Source organism: Pleurodeles waltl, chromosome 1_1 (assembly GCF_031143425.1).
Source record: "Pleurodeles waltl isolate 20211129_DDA chromosome 1_1, aPleWal1.hap1.20221129, whole genome shotgun sequence".
Classification (NCBI taxonomy): domain Eukaryota; kingdom Metazoa; phylum Chordata; class Amphibia; order Caudata; family Salamandridae; genus Pleurodeles; species Pleurodeles waltl.
This window is the reverse complement of record NC_090436.1, coordinates 666,846,013-666,868,229: the sequence shown is the minus strand read 5'-3', so window position 1 is coordinate 666,868,229 and position 22,217 is coordinate 666,846,013. Positions and strand designations below refer to the sequence as shown.

General features: G+C 44.8%; 1 protein-coding gene across 3 annotated transcripts in view; it reads left to right on the top strand.

The window, feature by feature from the left end:
* The window catches only part of SNCAIP (synuclein alpha interacting protein), a 372,935-nt gene that overhangs the window by 194,438 nt on the left and 156,280 nt on the right, over window positions 1-22,217 (top strand). For all 3 annotated transcript variants that reach the window (XM_069226977.1, XM_069226964.1, XM_069226971.1), the window contains exon 4: window positions 14,744-14,816. In XM_069226977.1, the coding sequence (XP_069083078.1) occupies window positions 14,744-14,816 (73 nt within the window). The remainder of the gene's footprint in view (window positions 1-14,743; window positions 14,817-22,217) is intronic.

Genomic DNA, 22,217 nt, shown 5'->3' with positions numbered 1-22,217 from the left:
CGTGTTCCTTTTCGCTCCGAGTTTCGGGTCGGAAAGTTAGTTAGAATCTCGGAAAAATCGTCGGTATTGTTTGCGTTCGGTATCAGGTTAGTTACAACAGATCGACACCGAATTAAGAAGAGCTCCGGTGGCCCTTCGGGGTTTTTTTTTTCGATCCCCGTCGGGGCCTGTCGGCCCGGCCACGTGTCTCTTCAAGGCTGATGGAACGGACCCCATTCCGCTTCTGTCCAAAATGCCATAACAAGTATCCATATACAGATCAACACCTGGTCTGTAACTTGTGTTTGTCACCAGAACACAAGGAGGATACTTGTGAGGCCTGTCGAGCGTTTCGGTCCAGGAAGACTCTCAGGGACCGAAGGCGTCGGCGCCGACAGGACAAGGGCGTTTCGAGGAGGAGGAAGAAACATTCTACACCCAGGAATCGGACTCGGAGGAGATCGATCCCGAAGAAACGCCGAAAACCGTGAGTAAGACGTCGAAGCAAAGAACTTACGAGAAGACCGCTAAAGCCCAGGGGACTCCACCGCCAACAGGCCTGGCTTAACCTGAAAAATAGGTGACCGTCCATCGGCACCGAAAAAGGGCGAGCTGGTGTTGAAGTCATCCGACCCCGGTCGAGATACCGGCACACAGCAATCTCGGGCCCGAGATAGTGGCTCGAGAAGATTCGGCATCGAGACAGCGGCACCGAAATGGGTCGGCACCGAGAGGGCACGACGCCGAAAGTAAAGAAGGTTTCGTCCGAGCCAAAAAAAGCAGCCGAAAAGGTTTCGGTACCGAAACATCCGGCCTCGGAACCGAAAATAAGTTCCTATTCAGAGGAACAAGGACTGTCCTCACAAATGAAGACACACAGATTTGAACAAGAAATAGAGACAATAGAGCCAGATCACACACAAAGGCGGCTCTTTATTCAAAAAGATACGGGGAAGATCAGCACTCTTCCTCCAATCAAAATGAAACGTAAACTTGCCTTCCAAGACAAGGACAAACAGCCACACGCAAAGGTGGCTAAACAAGTAACACCACCACCATCCCCACATCACTCTCCGCAACCATCACCTGTAGCCACTCCACCAATGATGCACTCCCCAACTCATACGGGAATGAGTCAAGATGACCCTGACGCATGGGACTTTTATGACGCACCAGTGTCAGATAATAGCCCTGAATGCTATCCAGCAAGACCATCTCCACCAGAGGATAGTACAGGCTACGCTCAAGTGGTATCAAGAGCTGCGGCATTTCACAATGTCCGCCTTCATTCAGAACCCATTGAAGACGACTTTCTTTTTAATACACTGTCGTCCACACACAGTCAATATCAGAGCCTTCCGATGTTACCCGGAATGCTCAAACACTTCAAACAAGTGTTTGAGGAGCCTGTCAAAGGGAGAGCTATTACTCCAAGATAGATACAAAATATAAACCGCCACCAACAGACCCAGTGTACATCACACAACAGCTAACACCAGACTCTGTTGTAGTGGGAGCAGCGCGCAAAAGAGCCAACTCACATACTTCAGAAGATGCACCACCTCGAGATAAAGAAAGTAGAAAATTCGATGCTGCAGGCAAAAGGGTGGCGGCACAGGCAGCAAACCAGTGGCACATTGCAAATTCGCAAGCTTTGTTAGCCAGATATGATAGGGCCCATTGGGATGAGATGCAACACTTTATTGAACATTTACCAAAAGAGTTCCAAAAAAGAGCGCAGCAAGTGGTAGAAGAGGGACAGAGTATCGCTAATAATCAGATACGGTCAGCAATGGATGCTGCAGACACAGCTGCTAGAACTGTCAACACAGCAGTAACAATAAGGAGACATGCATGGCTGTGTACATCAGGATTTAAACCAGAGATACAGCAAGCTGTGCTGAATATTCCGTTCAACGGACAGCAGTTGTTTGGGCCGGAGGTGGACACTGCGATAGAAAAACTTAAGAAATACACTGAGACGCCCAAAGCCATGGGCGCACTCTACTCCCCGCAGAGCAGAGGCACATTTTGAAAGACACAATTTCGAGGGGGGTTTCGAGGGCAGACCACAGAAGCCACAACCTCACAAACAAAGCCCACTTACCAGAGCCAGTATCAGCGGGGAGGTTTTCGGGTACAATATAGAGGAGGACCATTTAAAAAAAAATAGAGGAAAGTTCCAAAGTCCCAAAACTCCTCCAAACAAACAGTGACTTCAAGGTCACAAATCCCCAACACATAACACCTGTGGGGGGGAGACTAACCAAGTTTTACACACATTGGGAGGAAATAACAACAGACACTTGGGTCTTAGCAATTATCCAGCATGGTTATTGCATAGATTTTCTCAAATTCCCTCCAAACGTCCCACTGAAAACACACAGTATGTCAAAACAACATATAGATCTTCTAGGACTAGAAGTTCAGGCATTGCTACAGAAAGAAGCAATAGAATTAGTACCAAGACAACAATTAAACACAGGAGTTTACTCACTGTACTTTCTGATACCCAAAAAAGACAAGAGTCTCAGACCTATACTAGATCTCAGAACATTAAATACCTACATCAAATCAGACCACTTTCACATGGTTACTTTACAAGAAGTAATCCCACTGCTCAAACAACAAGACTACATGACAACACTAGACTTAAAGGATGCATATTTCCATATAACAATACATCCTTCACACAGAAAGTACCTAAGGTTTGTATTCCAAGGGATACATTACCAATTCAAAGTGTTGCCATTCGGAATAATAACTGCGCCAAGAGTTTTTACAAAATGCCTGGCAGTAGTAGCTGCACATATCAGAAGGCAGCAAATACATGTGTTCCCGTACCTGGACGATTGGTTAATCAAAACCAACACGCTAAGACGGTGTTCACAACACACAAAATATGTCATAGAAATCCTACACAAACTAGGTTTCTCAATCAACTACGCAAAGTCACACCTTCTGCCGTGTCAAACACAGCAATACTTAGGAGCGACAATCAACACAGCAAAAGGGATTGCCACTCCAAGTCCACAAAGAGTTCAAACATTTCACAATGTAATACAGGCCATGTATCCAAAACAAAGGATACAAGTCAAAATGGTAATGAAACTACTAGGCATGATGTCTTCATGCATAGCCATTGTCCCAAATGCAAGGTTGCACATGCGGCCCTTACAACAGTGCCTAGCATCACAATGGTCACAAGCACAGGGTCAGCTTCTAGATCTGATGTTGATAGACCGCCAAACATACATCTCGCTTCAATGGTGGAACAGTATAAATTTAAACCAAGGGCGGCCTTTCCAAGACCCAGTGCCACAATACGTGATAACGACAGATGCTTCCATGACAGGGTGGGGAGCACACCTCAATCAACACAGCATCCAAGGACAATGGGACATACAGCAAAGACAGTTTCACATAAATCACTTAGAACTGTTAGCGGTATTTCTAGCGCTAAAAGCATTTCAATCCATAATAACCCACAAATACATTCTTGTCAAAACAGACAACATGACAACAATGTATTACCTAAACAAACAGGGAGGGACACACTCGACACAGTTGTGTCTCCTGACACAGAAAATATGGCATTGGGCGATTCACAATCACATTTGCCTAATAGCACAATTTATTCCAGGAATTCAGAATCAGTTAGCAGACAATCTCTCTCGGGATCACCAACAGATCCACGAATGGGAGATTCACCCCCAAATACTGAACACTTACTTCCAAATTTGGGGAACGCCACAAATAGATCTATTTGCAACAAAGGAAAACTCAAAATGCCAAAACTTCGCATCCAGGTACCCACACCATCAGTCTCAGGGCAATGCGCTATGGATGAACTGGTCAGGGATATTTGCGTACGCTTTTCCCCCTCTCCCACTCCTTCCATATCTAGTAAACAAGTTGAGTCAAAACAAACTCAAACTCATACTAATAGCACCAACATGGGCAAGACAACCTTGGTACACAACACTACTAGACCTTTCAGTAGTACCTCATGTCAAACTACCAAACAGAGCAGATCTGTTAACACAACACAAACAACAGATCAGACATCCAAATCCAGCATCGCTGAATCTAGCAATTTGGCTCCTGAAATCCTAGAATTCGGACACTTAGACCTCACACAAGAATGTATGGAGGTCATAAGACAAGCTAGGAAGCCTACCACTAGACACTGCTATGCAAATAAGTGGAAAAGATTTGTTTATTACTGCCATAATAATCAAATTCAACCCTTACACGCATCTGCAAAAGATATAGTAGGATACTTACTACATTTGCAAAAGTCAAAACTAGCTTTCTCTTCCATAAAGATACATCTTACTGCAATTTCAGCTTACCTGCAAATTACGCACTCAACTTCATTATTTAGGATACCAGTCATAAAAGCATTTATGGAAGGCCTAAAGAGAATTATACCACCAAGAACACCACCAGTTCCTTCATGGAACCTCAACATTGTCTTAACACGACTCATGGGTCCGCCTTTCGAGCCCATGCACTCTTGTGAAATGCAATACTTAACGTGGAAAGTTGCATTTTTGATTGCCATCACATCTCTAAGAAGGGTGAGTGAAATTCAAGCATTTACCATACAAGAACCATTTATTCAAATACACAAGAATAAAGTAGTTCTACGGACAAATCCAATTTTTTTTACCAAAAGTTATCTCACCATTCCACTTGAATCAAACGGTAGAATTACCAGTGTTCTTCCCACAGCCAGATTCTGTAGCTGAAAGAGCACTACATACATTAGACATCAAAAGAGCGCTAATGTACTACATTGACAGAACAAAACTAATTCGAAAAACAAAACAACTATTTATTGCCTTTCAAAAGCCTCATACAGGAAATCCAATTTCAAAACAAGGCATTGCTAGATGGATAGTTAAGTGTATTCAAACCTGCTATCTTAAAGCAAAGAGAGAGCTGCCTATTACACCAAAGGCACACTCAACCAGAAAGAAAGGTGCTACCATGGCCTTTCTAGGAAATATTCCAATGAACGAAATATGTAAGGCAGCAACATGGTCTACGCCTCATACATTTACCAAACACTACTGTGTAGATGTGTTAACTTCACAACAAGCCACAGTAGGTCAAGCTGTACTACGAACATTGTTTCAAACAACTTCAACTCCTACAGGCTGAACCACCGCTTTTGGGGAGATAACTGCTTACTAGTCTATGCACAGCATGTGTATCTGCAGCTACACATGCCATCGAACGGAAAATGTCACTTACCCAGTGTACATCTGTTCGTGGCATTAGTCGCTGCAGATTCACATGCGCCCACCCGCCTCCCCGGGAGCCTGTAGCCGTTTAGAAGTTGATCTTGAACATTTGTAAATTTGTAAATATATTACTTTAAACTTCATTATGTACATACATATTCACTCCATTGCATGGGCACTATTACTAGCATACACAACTCCTACCTCACCCTCTGCGGGGAAAACAATCTAAGATGGAGTCGACGCCCATGCGCAATGGAGTCGAAATGGGAGGAGTCCCTCGGTCTCGTGACTCGAAAAGACTTCTTCGAAGAAAAACAACTTGTAACACTCCGAGCCCAACACCAGATGGCGGGATGTGCACAGCATTTGAATCTGCAGCGACTAATGCCACGAACAGATGTACACTGGGTAAGTGACATTTTCCATATATGTATATATACATATATATATAATAATATAATACATGCATCTGTCAAGTAGACCGCAAGAACGAGACCTGAAAAACATCTATATATTTTGAAAAACATAGTTATTATACTGTCAGAAGTGGGATTTTTACCCCCCCCCCCAGAGGCTGAGGAACGGTATAAACCATGAGTGAACAAGATAGGGAAGCCTTACAGTCCGCCCTAAAGAGCCAAGCCACTATATTAGCAAACAATGAGCTGGTTCATGAGACAGCCATGAAAAAATTGACTGAAAACATAGCTGCTAGTAAAGTGCACCCTAATGTCCCCAGTTCAGTTCTCCAATGGTATCAGGAAGGGGAAGACCCGGATTCGTTCTTTACTAACTTTGAGCGGGTCGCCTCTTCCGCGCAGTGGCCAGAAGAGAGATGGGGACAATACATTGCACCTTTACTCACCGGATTTATACAGGCAGCTTATCAGGCGGCCAATCCTGACGGAACTACGCCCTATAAAGACATTAAAAAGAGCATTTTAGAACGGGTAGGTCACGACACCGAGTACTACCGAGTAAGGTTCCGGAAAGTTAAATGGGGACAAAATGAGGACCCCCGAACCTTTTATTTTAGGGTTAAGGACTTGGCGCTCAAATGGTTAGGTCCTATAGGAACTAGTCGAGAGGATGTTATCAAAACAATCATCCTCGAACAATATTTGGACTCTTTACCGACAGGTACAAAACACTGGATAAGGCAACATCCCAATGTGGATACGGACATGGCTATAGACCTGGCTTGTGCATATCACAGATCTACGGACGTAAGATCGGTATCAACCCGGCCCAATCCCAAACCCATTACCCCTTCAGCACGGCCCATACCGAGATATCCTGTAGAAGACCCATTTCCACGTAAACCAGGGGAGGCTCCTCCTATACCCGGATCCCAATGTTTTAACTGCGGAGAATGGGGACATATTGCTCGCATGTGTCCCAGGAAAACAGAGGGGGCTGAACCGATGGAAAATAGGAGTAACCCGACGCCGGGTCTTATGTACGGGAAAAGGGGACACAAAATTTAAACAGACTTTAAGAGTCAATGGTCATCTCCTTTCGGCCCTCATAGACTCAGGTTGTAGTCAGTCTGTCATACGCCAAGATCTGATAGACCCGGTGGATGAAAACACCTGCCAAAGAGTGACTATTTGCTGTATACACGGCGATAAGGCACAATAGCCTCTTTCCACAGTGGAATTAGAGTGGGGAAATTACAGAGACTTTCTTCCCATGGGTGTTATGGAACAACTAATAGAAGAATGTATTGTGGGAACTGACTACGTCCACTTCCAGCAACTTTTAAATGGTACCCAAAAGGAGAACTTAGAATGGTGGACCGAGGCTCCTTTCTCCTATAGCGAAATTGAATGTCCCCCATATCGTAGAAAACGTTCCCGTCGGGAAAAAAGAAAAAACAAGGAGCAGTTTCGAGAGGTTAAAGAACAAACTCAACCCTTAAGAGTTATAGCCGAAAATCATAGAGCACCCATCAGTTTCCGCCAGCATCAGAGGGAGGACCCTACTCTCACTCATGCTTGGAGAACAGCAAAAATGGAAGAAACAGACGAGGTGGGTCCCTATTTCCTTGTACAGCGCAACCTTTTGTATAGGGTATCCAAAACGAGGGCAGGGGAACGCAAATTCCAATTAGTAGTCCCCGAGACCTATAGAGATCAAGTACTGTTCCTAGCCCACAATCAACCGGCTGGGGGCCATTTTGGCAGAGAAAAAAACGAGGAATATCTCCTCCGAAGATTCTACTGGCCAGGGGTTTTTGCCCACATTAGAAAATATTGCTCGCAATGCCCTAGGTGCCAACTCACCGAACCAGACCGGCCCCGGAAAGCACCTCTCTTACCTCTTCCCATCATCGATATCCCGTTTAGTAGGGTGGGGATGGATTTAATTGGACCCTTGCTTCCCTCAACAAAGGGACATACATATATATTAGTGATAGTAGACTACGCAACCAGGTATCCCAAAGCCATTCCTCTTGCCAGCATGACGACTAAAACAGTAGCACAGGCAATGATAACGGTATTCACTCGGACAGGGTTTCCCCAAGAGATTCTTACAGACCAGGGTACACCCTTCATGTCCAACCTCATGAAGCAGATCTGCAAAACACTAGGCATCACCCAGATTAAAACTTCAGTTTATCATCCACAGACAGATGGACTTGTGGAACGATACAATCGGACTATCAAGACACTATTGAAGAAAATAGTAGACGAGACAGGGAGGGATTGGGATCAGAAACTTCCCTTAGTGTTATATGCCATTCGAACACATGAACAGTCCTCTACAGGACATAGCCCGTTCGAACTGGTCTTCGGGAGGCAACCCCGTTCCCTTTTAGATATGGCCGTCGAAACATGGGAGGAAGAAGAGGAAGAAGAGGGGCGACCAGTGTTAGAATACGTTCAGAAGCTTAAATCCCATTTACAAGATTTATGGGAGAATGTACGACAACATATGGAAAAGGCCCAAGAGGCACAGAAACAGTATTATGATAGAGGAAGTAAACTCCGTACATTTCTTCCTAATGACCAAGTGTTGATCATGAGACCCACGTCTGATCAAAAGTTATTAGCCAGATGGCAAGGGCCATATAGGATTGTTCGAGCAATCTCCCCTGTCACCTATCTCATCGAGTTAAGTGCCAACCCAAAAAAAAAAAAAATCTATCACGTGAATCTCCTCAAGAAATGGGAAGCAGAAACGGAGGTTAGCGAGAGAGTAGCAGTGAGTGGTCTCTTATCCCCCATTAAGGAAGTAGAGATAGAGTTGTTTCCCTCGGGGAATCCACAAGAGGCAAGTATACCCGTTGTCAACACTTCATTGACAAAATCACAGAAGGATCAGTTACACGCCCTATTAACCCAGCACTCAGGGGTATTTTCAGACACACCTGGCAGAACGTCCCTGATCCATCACAGAATAAGAACACCCACAGGGCAGACTATTAGGTTATGGCCCTATCGTATCCCCGAGGCTAGGAAACATATCATAGAAGAAGAAATAGAAAAGATGATACACTTGGGAGTAATTGAGCCTTCTGTCAGTCCCTGGTGTTCCCCGGTAGTTCTGGTTCCCAAACCGGACGGTACAGTGCGTTTTTGTATTGACTTCCGCCAACTCAATGCCATCTCTGTATTTGACTCCTATCCTATTCCCCGGGTAGATGATGTTCTCGAGAAGCTAGGAACAGCTAAGTATATGTCTACCTTAGACCTCACTAAAGGATATTGGCAGATACCCCTTTTCCCCGAAGACAAAGAAAAAACAGCCTTCTCTACTCAATCGGGTTTATATCAATTCACCGTGTTACCTTTTGGTCTTCATGGGGCACCGGCAACCTTCCAGAGGTTGATGGATAGATTGCTAAAACCCTTCCATTCCTTCTCTGCCGCTTATCTTGATGATGTCATTATCTTTAGCAATACTTGGCTAGACCATCTACACCATTTACACCAAGTTTTGAATACTCTCACAGAAGCAGGATTGACTGCCAATCCTAAGAAATGCATCTTGGGGAAGACTGACATATCATATCTCGGCTACAAGATAGGCAGTGGCACATTAAAACCCCAAATGACTAAAGTTGAAGCAATTCAAAACGCACCAATCCCAAAGACAAAGAAAGATTTACGCTCCTTTCTTGGACTAGTGGGTTACTATCGTAGATTTATCCCGGGTTATTCCACTGTGGCGGCCCCGCTTACAGACCTTTTATCAAAAAAATGCCCCAACAAATTGGCGCCTTTTTCTAACAGTCAAAGACATCGTTTTGATCGATTGAAATCATCCCTTACCTCAGAACCCGTTTTGCAATGTCCTGATTTCTCCAAGCCTTTTCATTTGTACACGGACGCTTCTAATGTTGGCATTGGCGCCGTGCTCGCGCAACCAGATGTGGATGGTAGGGATCACCCGATTGTCTTTATCAGCCGGAAACTGCTTCCCCGGGAGTGCCATTACCCCACCATAGAAAAAGAGTGTTTGGCCATTAAATGGGCAGTGGAAACCTTGCAATATTACCTCCTGGGTCGACCTTTTGTACTGTATACTGATCATGCTCCCCTTACGTGGCTTGCTTCACATAAGGATTCCAACTCTAGGATTCTTCAATGGTTTCTTGAACTACAGCCTTTTTCCTTCCAGGTATGTCATGTCCCTGGAACACAACAAGGTCCCGCAGATTACCTATCCAGGTTTCCTTGCCCTACTCCGGTCCTCGACCAGGACCGGTCTTGGGAAGGGGTATGTGATCGGGCGAACCCGATCCCGCAGCCGGCAACAGCAGAAGACGCTGTATCGGGCGAACCCGATACGTCATTTCCGCATCCCCATGTTGCCATGGGGACGCTCAATCCGCTTCAGCTGCGTTTCCTCGTTCCCGGGGAAATGCTCACGCAGAACGAGGCCGCGGGACGGCATAAAGAGCTGGGAAACGGGACAGAGAGGGAGTTGGGCGGCGAAAGGAGGACCGACCCAGAGGACATCGGACAGGAGCAGGAGACGAAACAGCAGGAACCGAGCAGCCCACGAGAGAGAGAGACAGACCACGGACCCGGGAGCATCGGAGAGCCGGACGAAGGAAGCCAGCCACGACCCTGGAGGGTCGTGGCTCACAAAGGTACGGTCCCTCCTAGGGACAAGGGATAGAAATATTAAAACTACACTGGGGAAGGGAACTGGGGAGGGGTGAGAAGGGGGGGGGAAGAAAAGGATAAAGGAAGGGCACACCCTATGAAAGGACTGAGTAATTTAACCTCTTGGGACACACCCTAAAACTTACCTGACTCACAGACATTGTTTGAGGTTATACACAATTCAAGGGTGAATGCACACTTTTTCCTATCTCCCTACTTACCTACTCCCTATTCCTTCGCACTAGAGAAAACCCCAGAAAACACTTATATACTTACCAGGGCATTCTTTTGTTTTCTTGCCGGTACCTCCCTGGAGCCTTACCAAGTTCCCAGAAAATCCTGACGGAGGAAGAAAAGAGAAAGAAGAAAGACTAAGTTAAAGACGAGACATTTCACCGGGTTACTCCAAATATAATATGAACTTGATTAAACAAAAAAAGAAAGAAAAGCCACACCTATAAATAAATTCTTAATTACCATATTATCGGATCTCCGTCTGGTTTATACCGTTCAGCCTGTCACATATACATATGTGTACAAAGAAATGCACATACATAGATATATACGTATAATCAAATTATACATTTTTCCACGCACAGGGATATACTGTACATTAGTGTTTGAGTATGGTAGTTATATAGAAAAGAGCCAACTCTTGAGCAGTCTTCTAAAGATAAGATTGTTATCCGTGGATCTTATGTTTGGGGGTAATTAATTGCATAGTTTGGCTGCTTGAACAGAGAAAGATGTACCACCTATGTTTTTTTCTTGTATGGTGGGATTTTGAGGTGAGGTGCCAATCTGGAGAGGAGGTTACTTTGTTGGATGTATTTGGTGTTTTTATTCCTGATGAAAAGCAGTCCTGTTCCATGTATTGCTATGTGAGTGATACAAAGTGGCATGAAGGTGGGTCTTCTGGCAACTGGTAACCAATGGAGGGTCCTCGAGGCAGGGGACATGTAGACATGTGGCTTTACATGTAGGAGTAGTCTGGCAGCAGAGTTCTTAATCCATGTTAGTCTTTTTATAGTTGATAAAGATAATGTGTGGTAGAGGCCATTGGCGTAATCCAGTTTAGACAGAGGTAATAGCCTTGTCCTCGTGTAGAAATCCCAGGCAGGTGAAAATGCATCACAGAGTTTTCCTAGTGATCAACCTTAATCTTGCTAACTTGTCCACTCGGCCATTCATTGATAACCTGGAGTTCATGGTAATTCCAAGGTTTCTTACTTCTTTATCTTCTTTAGATGGTGGAGCATCAAATAACCAATGTATCCAGTGCTGCAGCTGCTGCTTCAAGTTATTTTGGTGTTGCTGGATCATTTATTGGAACACATCGGGTTTTTGTAATGCTTTAGTTGTAGGCATAAAAAAAACAGGTTACAAAAATGTCATAATTCGGCAGTGCTGACCGACTGCAGTGCTTAACAGGATTAGGCAAAACAATCTGTCAAAATTAAATTGGACAAAATATGCAGGTTTTTTTAGTTTGCTTGCTGAGTAAAATTAGGTTAAAAGTATTTTGTACACAGCCAAGACCCCCCAATATTCACTCTGTGAGAGGTCGGAAGGGAGCGTGGGGGAACTAGATTGTGATGATTGGTTAGAAGCCCAGATAGCCGCATATTTACTGACTATCTTGGCTACTCTCAAACTCATGCAGTTCAGTTGTTTTCACTGTACGTACTACAGCCTGCACCTACTGTGGGAAATGAGAAAGCTTGATCATCAGCCTCCTGGAGATGCAGAGATCGGGATGGGTCCTTCATTCACCTCCCCAGTCATAACCACATACTGGAACACAATCCACAGTTGCATTGCACACCACATACATACCAGAGAGACATTGCACCCTAGGGTGGCCTTACTGGGGATTACGGGTGTTGGGCTAACCGTAGATACCAAAGATTGCTTGCTGGAATCGGATATCTCATAGCTAAAACAGACCTATCCAGCTGTTAAAGGCCTCCCCCTAGACTTCCAGGTTTCACGTGAACACCTTAATATCTAATATCAGGCGCCCATGGCTTTCAGACTCCTTACTCAACAGATATTGAGACTTTCTGCTGGATCTTACTATTGTTAGTTAATAAGTGGGTGCAGAAGCTCAACATAAGCTGAGGTGGTTCACCACCATTGGGAATGATGTCTTATAGTTATGGTTGTCTGTATGGTTGCATCAACAGTCCAAAAAAAATCTGCTGTGCAGGAAATAGAGAAGGGGTGGCATTCCAACCCAAACTGACAAAACCACTCTAAACTCATGCAGATTGTGAAAAAGGCAGATTCTCACATAGTCATTTTACCAGCATTACATTTTACCTTTGGAAGATGGAAATCAATCAATCAATCAATCAATCAATGGTTCTTGTAGAGCATGGTTAATCACCTATTAGTGTCTAAAGGCTCTGGGGGGTGAGGTGGGGTGAGTAGGGTTGTTCAGTTCTGTTGAAGAGCCAGGTCTTGAGGTCCTTCCTGAATTCAGGCAGTTGAGGGTTATTACCTGAGGCATAGAAGTAGAGTTCCAGGTCTGCGCATCGAGGTAGGAGAAGGATCTTCCTCCTCCCAAGGTCTTGTGGATCCTTGGGATAGTGGCCAGAGCGGAGATGTCTGGTGAGTGTGTGAAAGGAAAGGTGGTGGTTGAAGTATGCTTGTCTGATGTTGTGGAGGGCCTTGTAGACATGAGTGAAGAGCTATAAGGTGATTCTTTTGTTGATTGGGAGCCAGTGAAGGTCTCCCAGGTGACCGGAGAGGTGACTGTGGTGGTGGATGTTCTGAATAAGTCTGGCCGAGGCGTTCTGGATTGTCTGCAATTTTGTTTGGAGAATTTGGGTGGTGCCAGCGTAGAGTAGTCGGGCTTGTTGCTGACGAGCGTCTGGGTGACCGTTCTCCTGGGCTCGCTGGGGATCCACTTGAAAATCTTCTGAAGCAGGCAGAGCGTGTGGAAGCAGGAGGATGAGACGGCATTGATTTGCCATTTCATTGAGAGCGAGGAGTTGAGGATGATTCAAAGGTTAAGTGCGTGGTCAGTGGGTGGGAGTGGGGGAGGGGGTGGGGAAGTCCAGCTCTGGTTGCAGTTGCTCTGGTCGCAAAGATCTTTGGTAAACTTCTCCAAGGCAGTTGTCTTCTTCGTGACCTGTAGAGGCCTACCACATGTAGACTAGTTTGATGCGGGCGTTTTGGAATCACTAAACATAAATTAAAACAACAGTGTCACACAATGTCGCAAAGGGCATAGAATGGATGAATTCAGAAATGCACAGCCTTCAAAGTTGAAACCCCGTCTACACAAATGCATGCTTGGGGACACTAAACCCAGCATGATCCATTTAACTTACACATACAAAAAGGCAATTTAACCAAAATGTGCGCTGGACATGAAAAGGAAATTGTCTTTCCGTAAGAAACAGAATTGAGCAAATACATCTTGTCTGTGTGGCATTCTATAAAACACAGGCGATTCGGTGCGCAATTGACTAATTTTCATTCAATTATAGAGCATGTAATTACTTAATAAGCACCAGCTGGTCTCAAGAAGCTACCAGATTCCCTGGGGACTGCCAGAAGGTTACCTTACTTCCCGGTGGCTGCTTACCTAACATGAGTCATCAAAATGTGCAGAATGTTTTAAAGAAAGGATAAAATAAGCTATTCCATTTCGCTTCATCGCTTTTTCCAGTTTGTTTGCACTATAGTGTTACCCCTGTGTGTGAAGGCTGCTACTATATCGACGGAACCGTAAATTGTGCCTAGCCAGTACATTTTCAGGGTCAACGAGCTGTGTATAAATCAAAAACTCAACAAAAAATCCTGACAAAACCTTTACAAGTGTATAAAACCTCTTCCAGAATACACTCGCCTACAGATAGGTTTGATATGTATGATCCTCTCCCCATAGCTGCCCTACACAACCTAGCAGTGCTGTCACCGCAATCAAACAAATATGTGCGTAAACAACGTGTAATGTGTCTGTATAACGTTCATTACTATTATGGTTATAGCATAAAGCTACTTTTAAAATGTAATTTCCCCGGATTTTACTTTTTTTATGCGATTTTGGCTGATGTTTGTTTTTCTTCACCTTGTTACAATGGTCAAACCCACTTTATTGTTCAAACATGCTGTTTTAAGACCTCTTGTTTTGACATTTTTATGCATGTATCTAAGATGCCATTATGTGGCAAATTGTGTGCTATGCTAATGCCAATAACGCACAATAACATGCCAAACATAAAATATCATAATTGGCAACTACTGATCAGGATCCCTTGCATGATGTCCCCATTTTCAGTTTAATATCCTCTATAGTGAATATTGGATTTATTTTATTTCTTGATGCTTGTTTTTTTTCCAAAAGCAGAATAAGCTTTTTTGTGTTTTGCTCCCGGACAGTATTCAGTAACTTCCCTTAAGACAATCCCTGAGCTGTGTCGACGGTGTGACTCCCAGAATGAAGATAGATCAGGTAAGCTCTCAAAATGAAGATAGATCCGATAAATGTTTTTGTTATGTATCTGTGTGTTTTTTTCCCTCCTTTCCTGATTTGCTTCTGAAATGGCACTGCTGGTTGCAATGAAATAACGCAGTGCCTTCAGTAGCCGCTAACCACAACATATGCAACAGCTTACTGGAACACGAGACTCAGTTGACGAGGAGTCCTAGCTAGTCAGGCGCCAATGGAAAAATGCTGGATGCATTTGCTGCTCCCCATGTAGCAAGAGCAGTTTAGGGGTTGATAATTTGCCAGGGTTTGAAACACCATCTGAGAAGGTGCACCATGGCAGAATCTAATGCAAGGCATACTGTACCACTTAAGATCAAAGAAAGTTAGTGTAAACGAAGACTTATGAAATACAGATGAGAAACAGCAAGGTGACCTTTCCTCCTCCAGAAAAAAAACTGTACATCAGCGGTGTTACACTGCATTTGTAAGTGAAATCTCTCGACCCACTTGATGAGAGAGACAAGAGTGCACTTATAGAAAGCCTGCTGAACACCTCACACTAGACTGCTATACTTTGAATGCAATGCAGCTGCAAAGTCCTCCTTTTAAACTGGAAAGTATACATCAATGGGCTGGGTTATGCTTGTGTATTTGATTTAAAAGCAACTGAATGTCTGCAACAGCATTCCTGTGGGGGGTGAGGATTGCGGTGGGCTGTGCTCTGTTCTTTGTTCGTTGCGCCACAAGCCACTATTTGGCAGCAATGTCTGTTGGTTTCCAAACCAATTCAGATAAATATTCGGGCTTTATGTAAAAAAAAAATATATTATGGGTATAAAAAAACGTATCTTTCTCCTTACTTTTTTTTAATCGGCTTCCTTTATATTTTTATTTCCATGCAGAATACTTTGAAACATTAACCAGGGGATGTTAAAAATTTAGTACACTATAGGAAACATCCTTTTATTTCTTTATTAGGATCATAGTGGCAGAGCCCATTTCGGAGAGCCCCAGGGCACACAGGGGCTACTGGGCCCAACGGTGGTGGCTGAGGCCTTTTACCCTTAATGTCGGGGGCCTGACCTTCTATGGATCCCAAGCAACTGGGCCAAGTACCCCTTCTGCACTTTAGTCTGAGTGGTAGCTTTGGTCGAGCAGTCAAGGCTCCCTTGAGGGGAGTGTAGACACAGGTCAGTGAGTACTGCTCATAACTCAAAGATCACACAGTACAAGCAGTAAATCAATGTCCAGGCAAATACTTGCTTTTATATGAACAAAATAAGTTTTTCTATTTCTCACTCTACACATGCAAGAGGATACGACATTATGAAACAACAACACAATCCACCTAGAGGTCGTGTAACATGTTTGTTGTTATTCCCCCTTCACTGGTGGCAGCATCCGGGGAATGCACACTGTTAGGCTGTACTCTTGAGTTCCCCTTTGACTCGTCTGGCTTTTAGTTAAAAGTGTCTATGGTACTGAAGCACCATTAGCAGCGAATCCCCTATGCCCCAGTGGCCCATTTCACGTCGTACCTGCTCTCGCAGCATGTAGGATTTCAATGGAACTGTGGGTGGCCTCTGAGTGGGCACCTACGAATCCTGCTCAGTTTGGAGAAGTTGGACTGCTCATTACCCACATGGCAGCACCTGGGGCACACACTATCCTTTCTGAGCAGTGCTGCCAGAGCAATTCTCAGTTGATGGAGCAGCTCCCTGCTTGCAAAGAATGGGTGGGCTGACTTACCTTAGCAGGGAGGGCTGGGGGTCTGAGAGGAGTCTGGATGGGGGAAATCCTTGCATCACTCCCGACTGAAGCACAGTGAGGGTTTGATGTCATCCACAGCTTTTTAGTTAGCCCTCAGGTCAGACAGGTGCAGTTTCGTCACAGTGCAGGTCCAGCCAGCGGAACGTAGCCTCAGTCCCTCCTTCAGATTACAAACCGAAACTGTGGCCCGTTGGTACTGGTATATGGAAACACGGGTGTCACCACTCTTGGTGCAAACGCCCCCACCTAGGCAGTCATGCGTCTCAACGATTCAGCAATTGTAACTTTACTGGATTTGCCCAGGCCTGCACAGTGATTCACTATCGGCGCAGTCCCCATCGGCTCTCTCTTGGCATATGGGGGGGGTTGCAGAGCCAACAAGACACATGGGCAATGGCGTAGTCGTAGTCGGTACGCAGCCTCACACCTCACTCAGTGAATCCTCTCGCTGGGCTTCCTGTTGCACCTCACTCCCTCGAACACTGTCTTCTTCCTATCAGGACACACTGGTCTTGTCAAGCAGGCAGCTCCTGGTACTTCAGGCTTCAGGCTCCATGGCAGGTGATCTTGGTGTCCTGAGAGATGCGCCTCACCCAGGAGGGAGACTAGCAGGCCTTTGTCTGGTGACTGGAAGAAGTCTTGCTGAAATTCCCCTTCTGGCTGCTTGGCAGATGATAAATGTTGGGATCTTAACCTCCACTTCTTTTTAGTTCATTTACAGACACCAAAATGTAATTTTGGGCCGAGTCTTTGGAGCTTTAAATTTGTGTTCTGTTTCTTTTGAAGTGAACACATGCCCTTTTCTTCTTCTCTCATGAAAAACTGTCTTTTCTAACAAACAAGACTCCGATGCTGTTGTGTCCCACAACACAATTCATAGGAGTGACCAGAAATTACACCTGGATGTCAGCCGCAGTGATGGGTACATCTGAAGCTAGCCCTGCTGTGTATGATTCCCATATCTGCCCCATCACCCTTCCTTCACATGCGTCCATGCCCCTTTCCTTGTGATCTATCAGAGAGTAGTCTTTTGACTTGTGTATGGAGTCTCTTCTCTTTTTCCTCCAGTGTGTGACCCATCCAGCTCAGAGGAATGCAGCAATGCACACATCTTTCTGGGGGAATTCCTCTCCTCCTCATGCCTTCACCTGGAACACCTGGGCTAACCATAATTGAACCTAGGGTCCTCCATGTAATGTACCAGTGCAGGCACCATTACTCAGTGTACTGTTCAGCATTAGTACCTCCATGCATTATACCCTTGTGTGTACACATGCATTCAGCACACACACAGTCTGCGTGCACTGTTCAGCACTGAAACGTTTCTGTATTTAACCAGGGTGTGCAATTTACAGATACACACACTGCCAGCACACACACTTACCATGTCTGCACAGCACAACATTTTAACTCTTCATATATTGTACCTCATCCAAGCACACCTACACCCAGAATGTTTTCATTGCGCACACAAACTGCACAGCTCTATGTCTCTCGTGATGTATTCCCCAGAGAAATACATAGACGGAGTACATGCACCAACCACACATGCACTGCTCTATCTCTGCACTTAGCTAGACACACATACCTCCAGCACGGAGTCACTACTTCTGCACTGCGCAGCACAGCACTCCACATCTAACTGATGTAGACCAAGGGTTGAGTTAAGCACACAGAAGCGGAATTTTAAAAAGACGAGCGGGCCTGAAGGCTGCTCTCTAGTGACACAAGATAAAAAGGTCCTGTCCTGTTCACAACTACTGACTACTACATGGTATGCTTCTACCACCACGCTTGTGCTGGTTACCTCCTGGTGAAGGTGTTTGCACTTTGGGTGCCCCCTTCCAGTTCAACAAGACCGCAGTCTGTGAGACAGGCCTATGTCATGGTGCACATGCATGACCTATGTTCGCCTATAACAAAAAATCAGCATTAGGGATCAAGAAAACAGTGCTGTTGGGCACCCAGGGACACATCTCTTACCATACAGAGGACTTTTCTGTCCCAACCCAGAGTTGCACATGAATTAGCGAGATAGCTCTTCTAAATTTATTCTCTACTATTCCATGTCTAGATTCAAATGCATTTTGCATTAGTGTGTATTAAGGCTTTCAGGAGTCAGAGGTCCAAGGTAGACCTGAGGGCCCTGTGAAGAGGAAGGAAAGTGAATAGCATCCCCTGTCTTTCTCGGAGTCTGATACCCTCTCTATGGCACCCTTGGAGGGCAACAGGAGTAACTTCTGGAACACGATGGACAGGTGCTCCTCTGAAAATAGTTCTGGTGTGTGTGGGGTATGAGGTGGGGAATAGAGAAGAGGTACAGTGTAGGCGAACAAATAGCAAAACCCATCTGTCAGACATGACTGATCCTCCTCCTGAGAGGAAGTGCTGGATCTTACCCTCCACTGGTACGTGCATTCGCCGCTGAGGGCAAACTGAAGTCGTTTGTTGGGTGTTGTGGCAGAGGAAGACTATCTTCCTCATTGTGATTACATGAGATCTTTGCCTTAATGAACTGCAGGCACTGTCAGTGCATCTGCCCTATGCCATCTTTTTTGCAAATTGGTGCTGAGGACTCAAGCGGCCTTCTTAAGGAAAGTTGTGACTCCTTTCCACTTTGAGCGATTGGCCACTCTACCAGCATTATGTGCTCCCCGTCATTTATCAAAGGAGGAGAGGCTCTATCGGCTGAACCAAAAGAGCGCTTTTAATCTTTTGCATAGATTGTCCCAAGACCTTTGAGTGTACAATCCATTTCTTGTGCAAGAAAAGGAAGTCCCTGTAAAAGAAGTCCCTGTTTTGGTGGATAGTAATCTGCATGGAAATCTGCTGCATACTGGCCAACAAGCAGCTCCTACAATGCCTGACAACCCACTCCTTCGGGGCTAGGGCTGCTACTACTGTGCTGGCTCAAGGAGTGTCTGTCCTTGATATCTGCCAGCCTGAGACATGGGCATCGTTGGACACATTACATACTGCTTTGAGATCCTGACCCAGTGGGAAGGACATTTCACCTACTCAGTTCTGCACCCTCTCCACAAACCCTCCACCGTGTTGAGGTATTGCTTTGATTTCCTGAGGTGTGATATCTGAAATTAGAACTATCCCTCAGAACAAGTTGCTTCTCTTTGGTAGTACACATTCTGGTGGATAACCTATCTAAACGCAGATTTTTCACTGCCCTCCCTTGTATTGTGTGGAGTGACTTCTTTTTAACATCTGAAAAAGTCCTGCACTAACGTTAATCATTTTTACCAACAATTGTTCATGCCCTACATCTGAAAACATGGAAAAGGAAAAGACCAGAAACCTAGACAGTGTACAGGAGTGGTGCTGATATACAACTCTGCCCCATCTTTCTGGGGCATGATGAAGTCAGCACAGGGCTTCACAATGCCACTGTTTCGTGCGCAGGAGCACTGCTACAAAATTCTCTTGATCCTGTGTGGCTCCTGGGGCGATATTGAAAGGTGCGGAGTTAGTGGATTGATTGGTAAGCTCTTCGAGACATATAATCTAGGGTAAGAAACTTGTTCTGTACTGCACAGTATTGAATACATTAGTATTTTAAATTGGATAGTGGTCAAGACCATTCTGCAGACGTTCTGTGTGGCTCGTATCTATTCAGGATAGCCATTATTGTTACCCATGTGAGGCTGATAGCCAATCAGTCCTCTCTTACCCGCCTCCTACTCACAGAACCCCAACTAACCCCTATTGTGCCTCCCACCTGATATATTTACAGGATCTTGAGAGCAGCCCAACTCTAGAATAGTATGTTGTTGTGAAGGGAGCAGCATTGAGAACCTCTGCTGTGTATTCCAAGGACCTCAGACTCTGTGAGTTCCTGCACTGAGGTCTTTAGCATTAGTTGTACGCTGCAGCAGGGGCATTGGTTGCTCTGTTTTTCTGATTCTGTCAGCTTCCTGTCTCTCTGTAACCCAATGTCTGTTATGGCCATATCTATTTTAGCTGATTGGATCTCATTTGTAATCACAGTGACTTCCAGCATCTTTATCAGGGTGCTGAGAGGCTGATGTAATAGAATTACCTTTCTCCTTGAGGCGTTAATGCTCAGGCTGAGAGGTCCCAAGGATCGCTGCAATTTATTTATTTACAATTTTATTTACACTACTGCACCCTAAAGTATTAGAGAGCTTCACAGGGAACATCTGGTATACACAGAACATCAAATGAATACATATACAAGAACAGTAAAGCAACATGAACAGTTCCAGGAGATCAAGGCTAGTGACCCTCTGAATGAGATTGGGGTGGGGGATGGCAAGAGGGTAATGGTAGGATGATAGATGTAGGGTGATAGATGTTCAAGGCAAGAAGAAGGGAAGGTTATAAGTGGAGAGGTAAAAAAGAGCCTGGGGAAAATAAGAAAAGAAACGGGGAGCACTAGAAGCAGTGCCAGACGCAGGGCTGAGAAGGTGATGGGGGATAAAGAGAGGAGGTACAGAGGGGAGGCGGAGAAGGGTAGCATTGAACAAGGGCGTGAATATCAGGAGCAAGATAGAGACAGGTGGAGCGAATGGAGCACTACATAAATATATCTATATATATATATGGAGGAAGAGGGAGACGCAGGGGGAAATATGAGAAGCAGGAAACACCAAGGAAGTGCAAGAGAAGAACAGGGAAAAGGCATTGCCGCAAAAAAAATAGGATACAAAGGACGACAGAAATTAGATAGATAGGGTAAAAAAAGAGAGCGAAAGAGAAGAAACAGTTGCTCATTTGCAGTGAAACCATGGATAGCAAATATCAGTATGTGGAATACAAACATCAGTAGAAATGACTGAACTAGAAGTAGGCTTGAGGAAAGTGTTACCTCTGCAACCAACAGAATTACAGTAAAAAATAACACAAAGTTATATAGGACCCTTTTCTCCCAGATAAATTCTGAACAGATGAGACTTCAGAGTTTTCCAGAAAGTGAGTAAGTTCCGGCCTAAAGTAACTTGTAGAGGTAGAGAGTTGGAGAGAGCAAGGCAGGGACAAGTCCAGAGAAGGATTGTTTTAATGCAAGGGAAGTCCATAGTTTTTGGCATTTCCAAAATGTGTTCCTGCTCCTGCATTGTCTTGAGCCGCCAGAGATGTTCAGTAGGTCGGCTAGCTATCTTCGTCTACCCAGGTGAAGTGCTTTAAAAGTGAGAATATAGACTTTCAATTTGATACGTGCTTCAAAAGGAAACCACTAGAGGGCTCCCAGAATAGAAGTAATGTGATCACATTAGTTCTTCTCAGTTACAAGATGAGTTGTGGAGTTAAGGAAGGCTTTTAGGGTGAGCAGGAAACTGGCAGGTAGACACCTGAGGATGGCATTACTAGAGGAGATCATGGAGATGACCAGAAAAAACTGCTGTCTCGAGTTTATCCTTGAATAACTGTAGAAACTTTAATCGCTTTAATTGACGAAGGCACTAATTAGCAGATCAGGCAACCTTGAGCACATAAGCTGTCATGGAGAGGGAGGAGTCATTGTAAAAATCAAGATCATTGAGAGAAACCAAGAAAGTGGGGATGAAACCAAGATTTACCAGTTCAGAGGTAAGATTGGAGTCGATTTTGTCCCTGGCTTTACGGGATCTGAGGAAAAATTCTGTTTTTGGGGGGGGGGGTCATATTTTAGGGAGTTGGTTG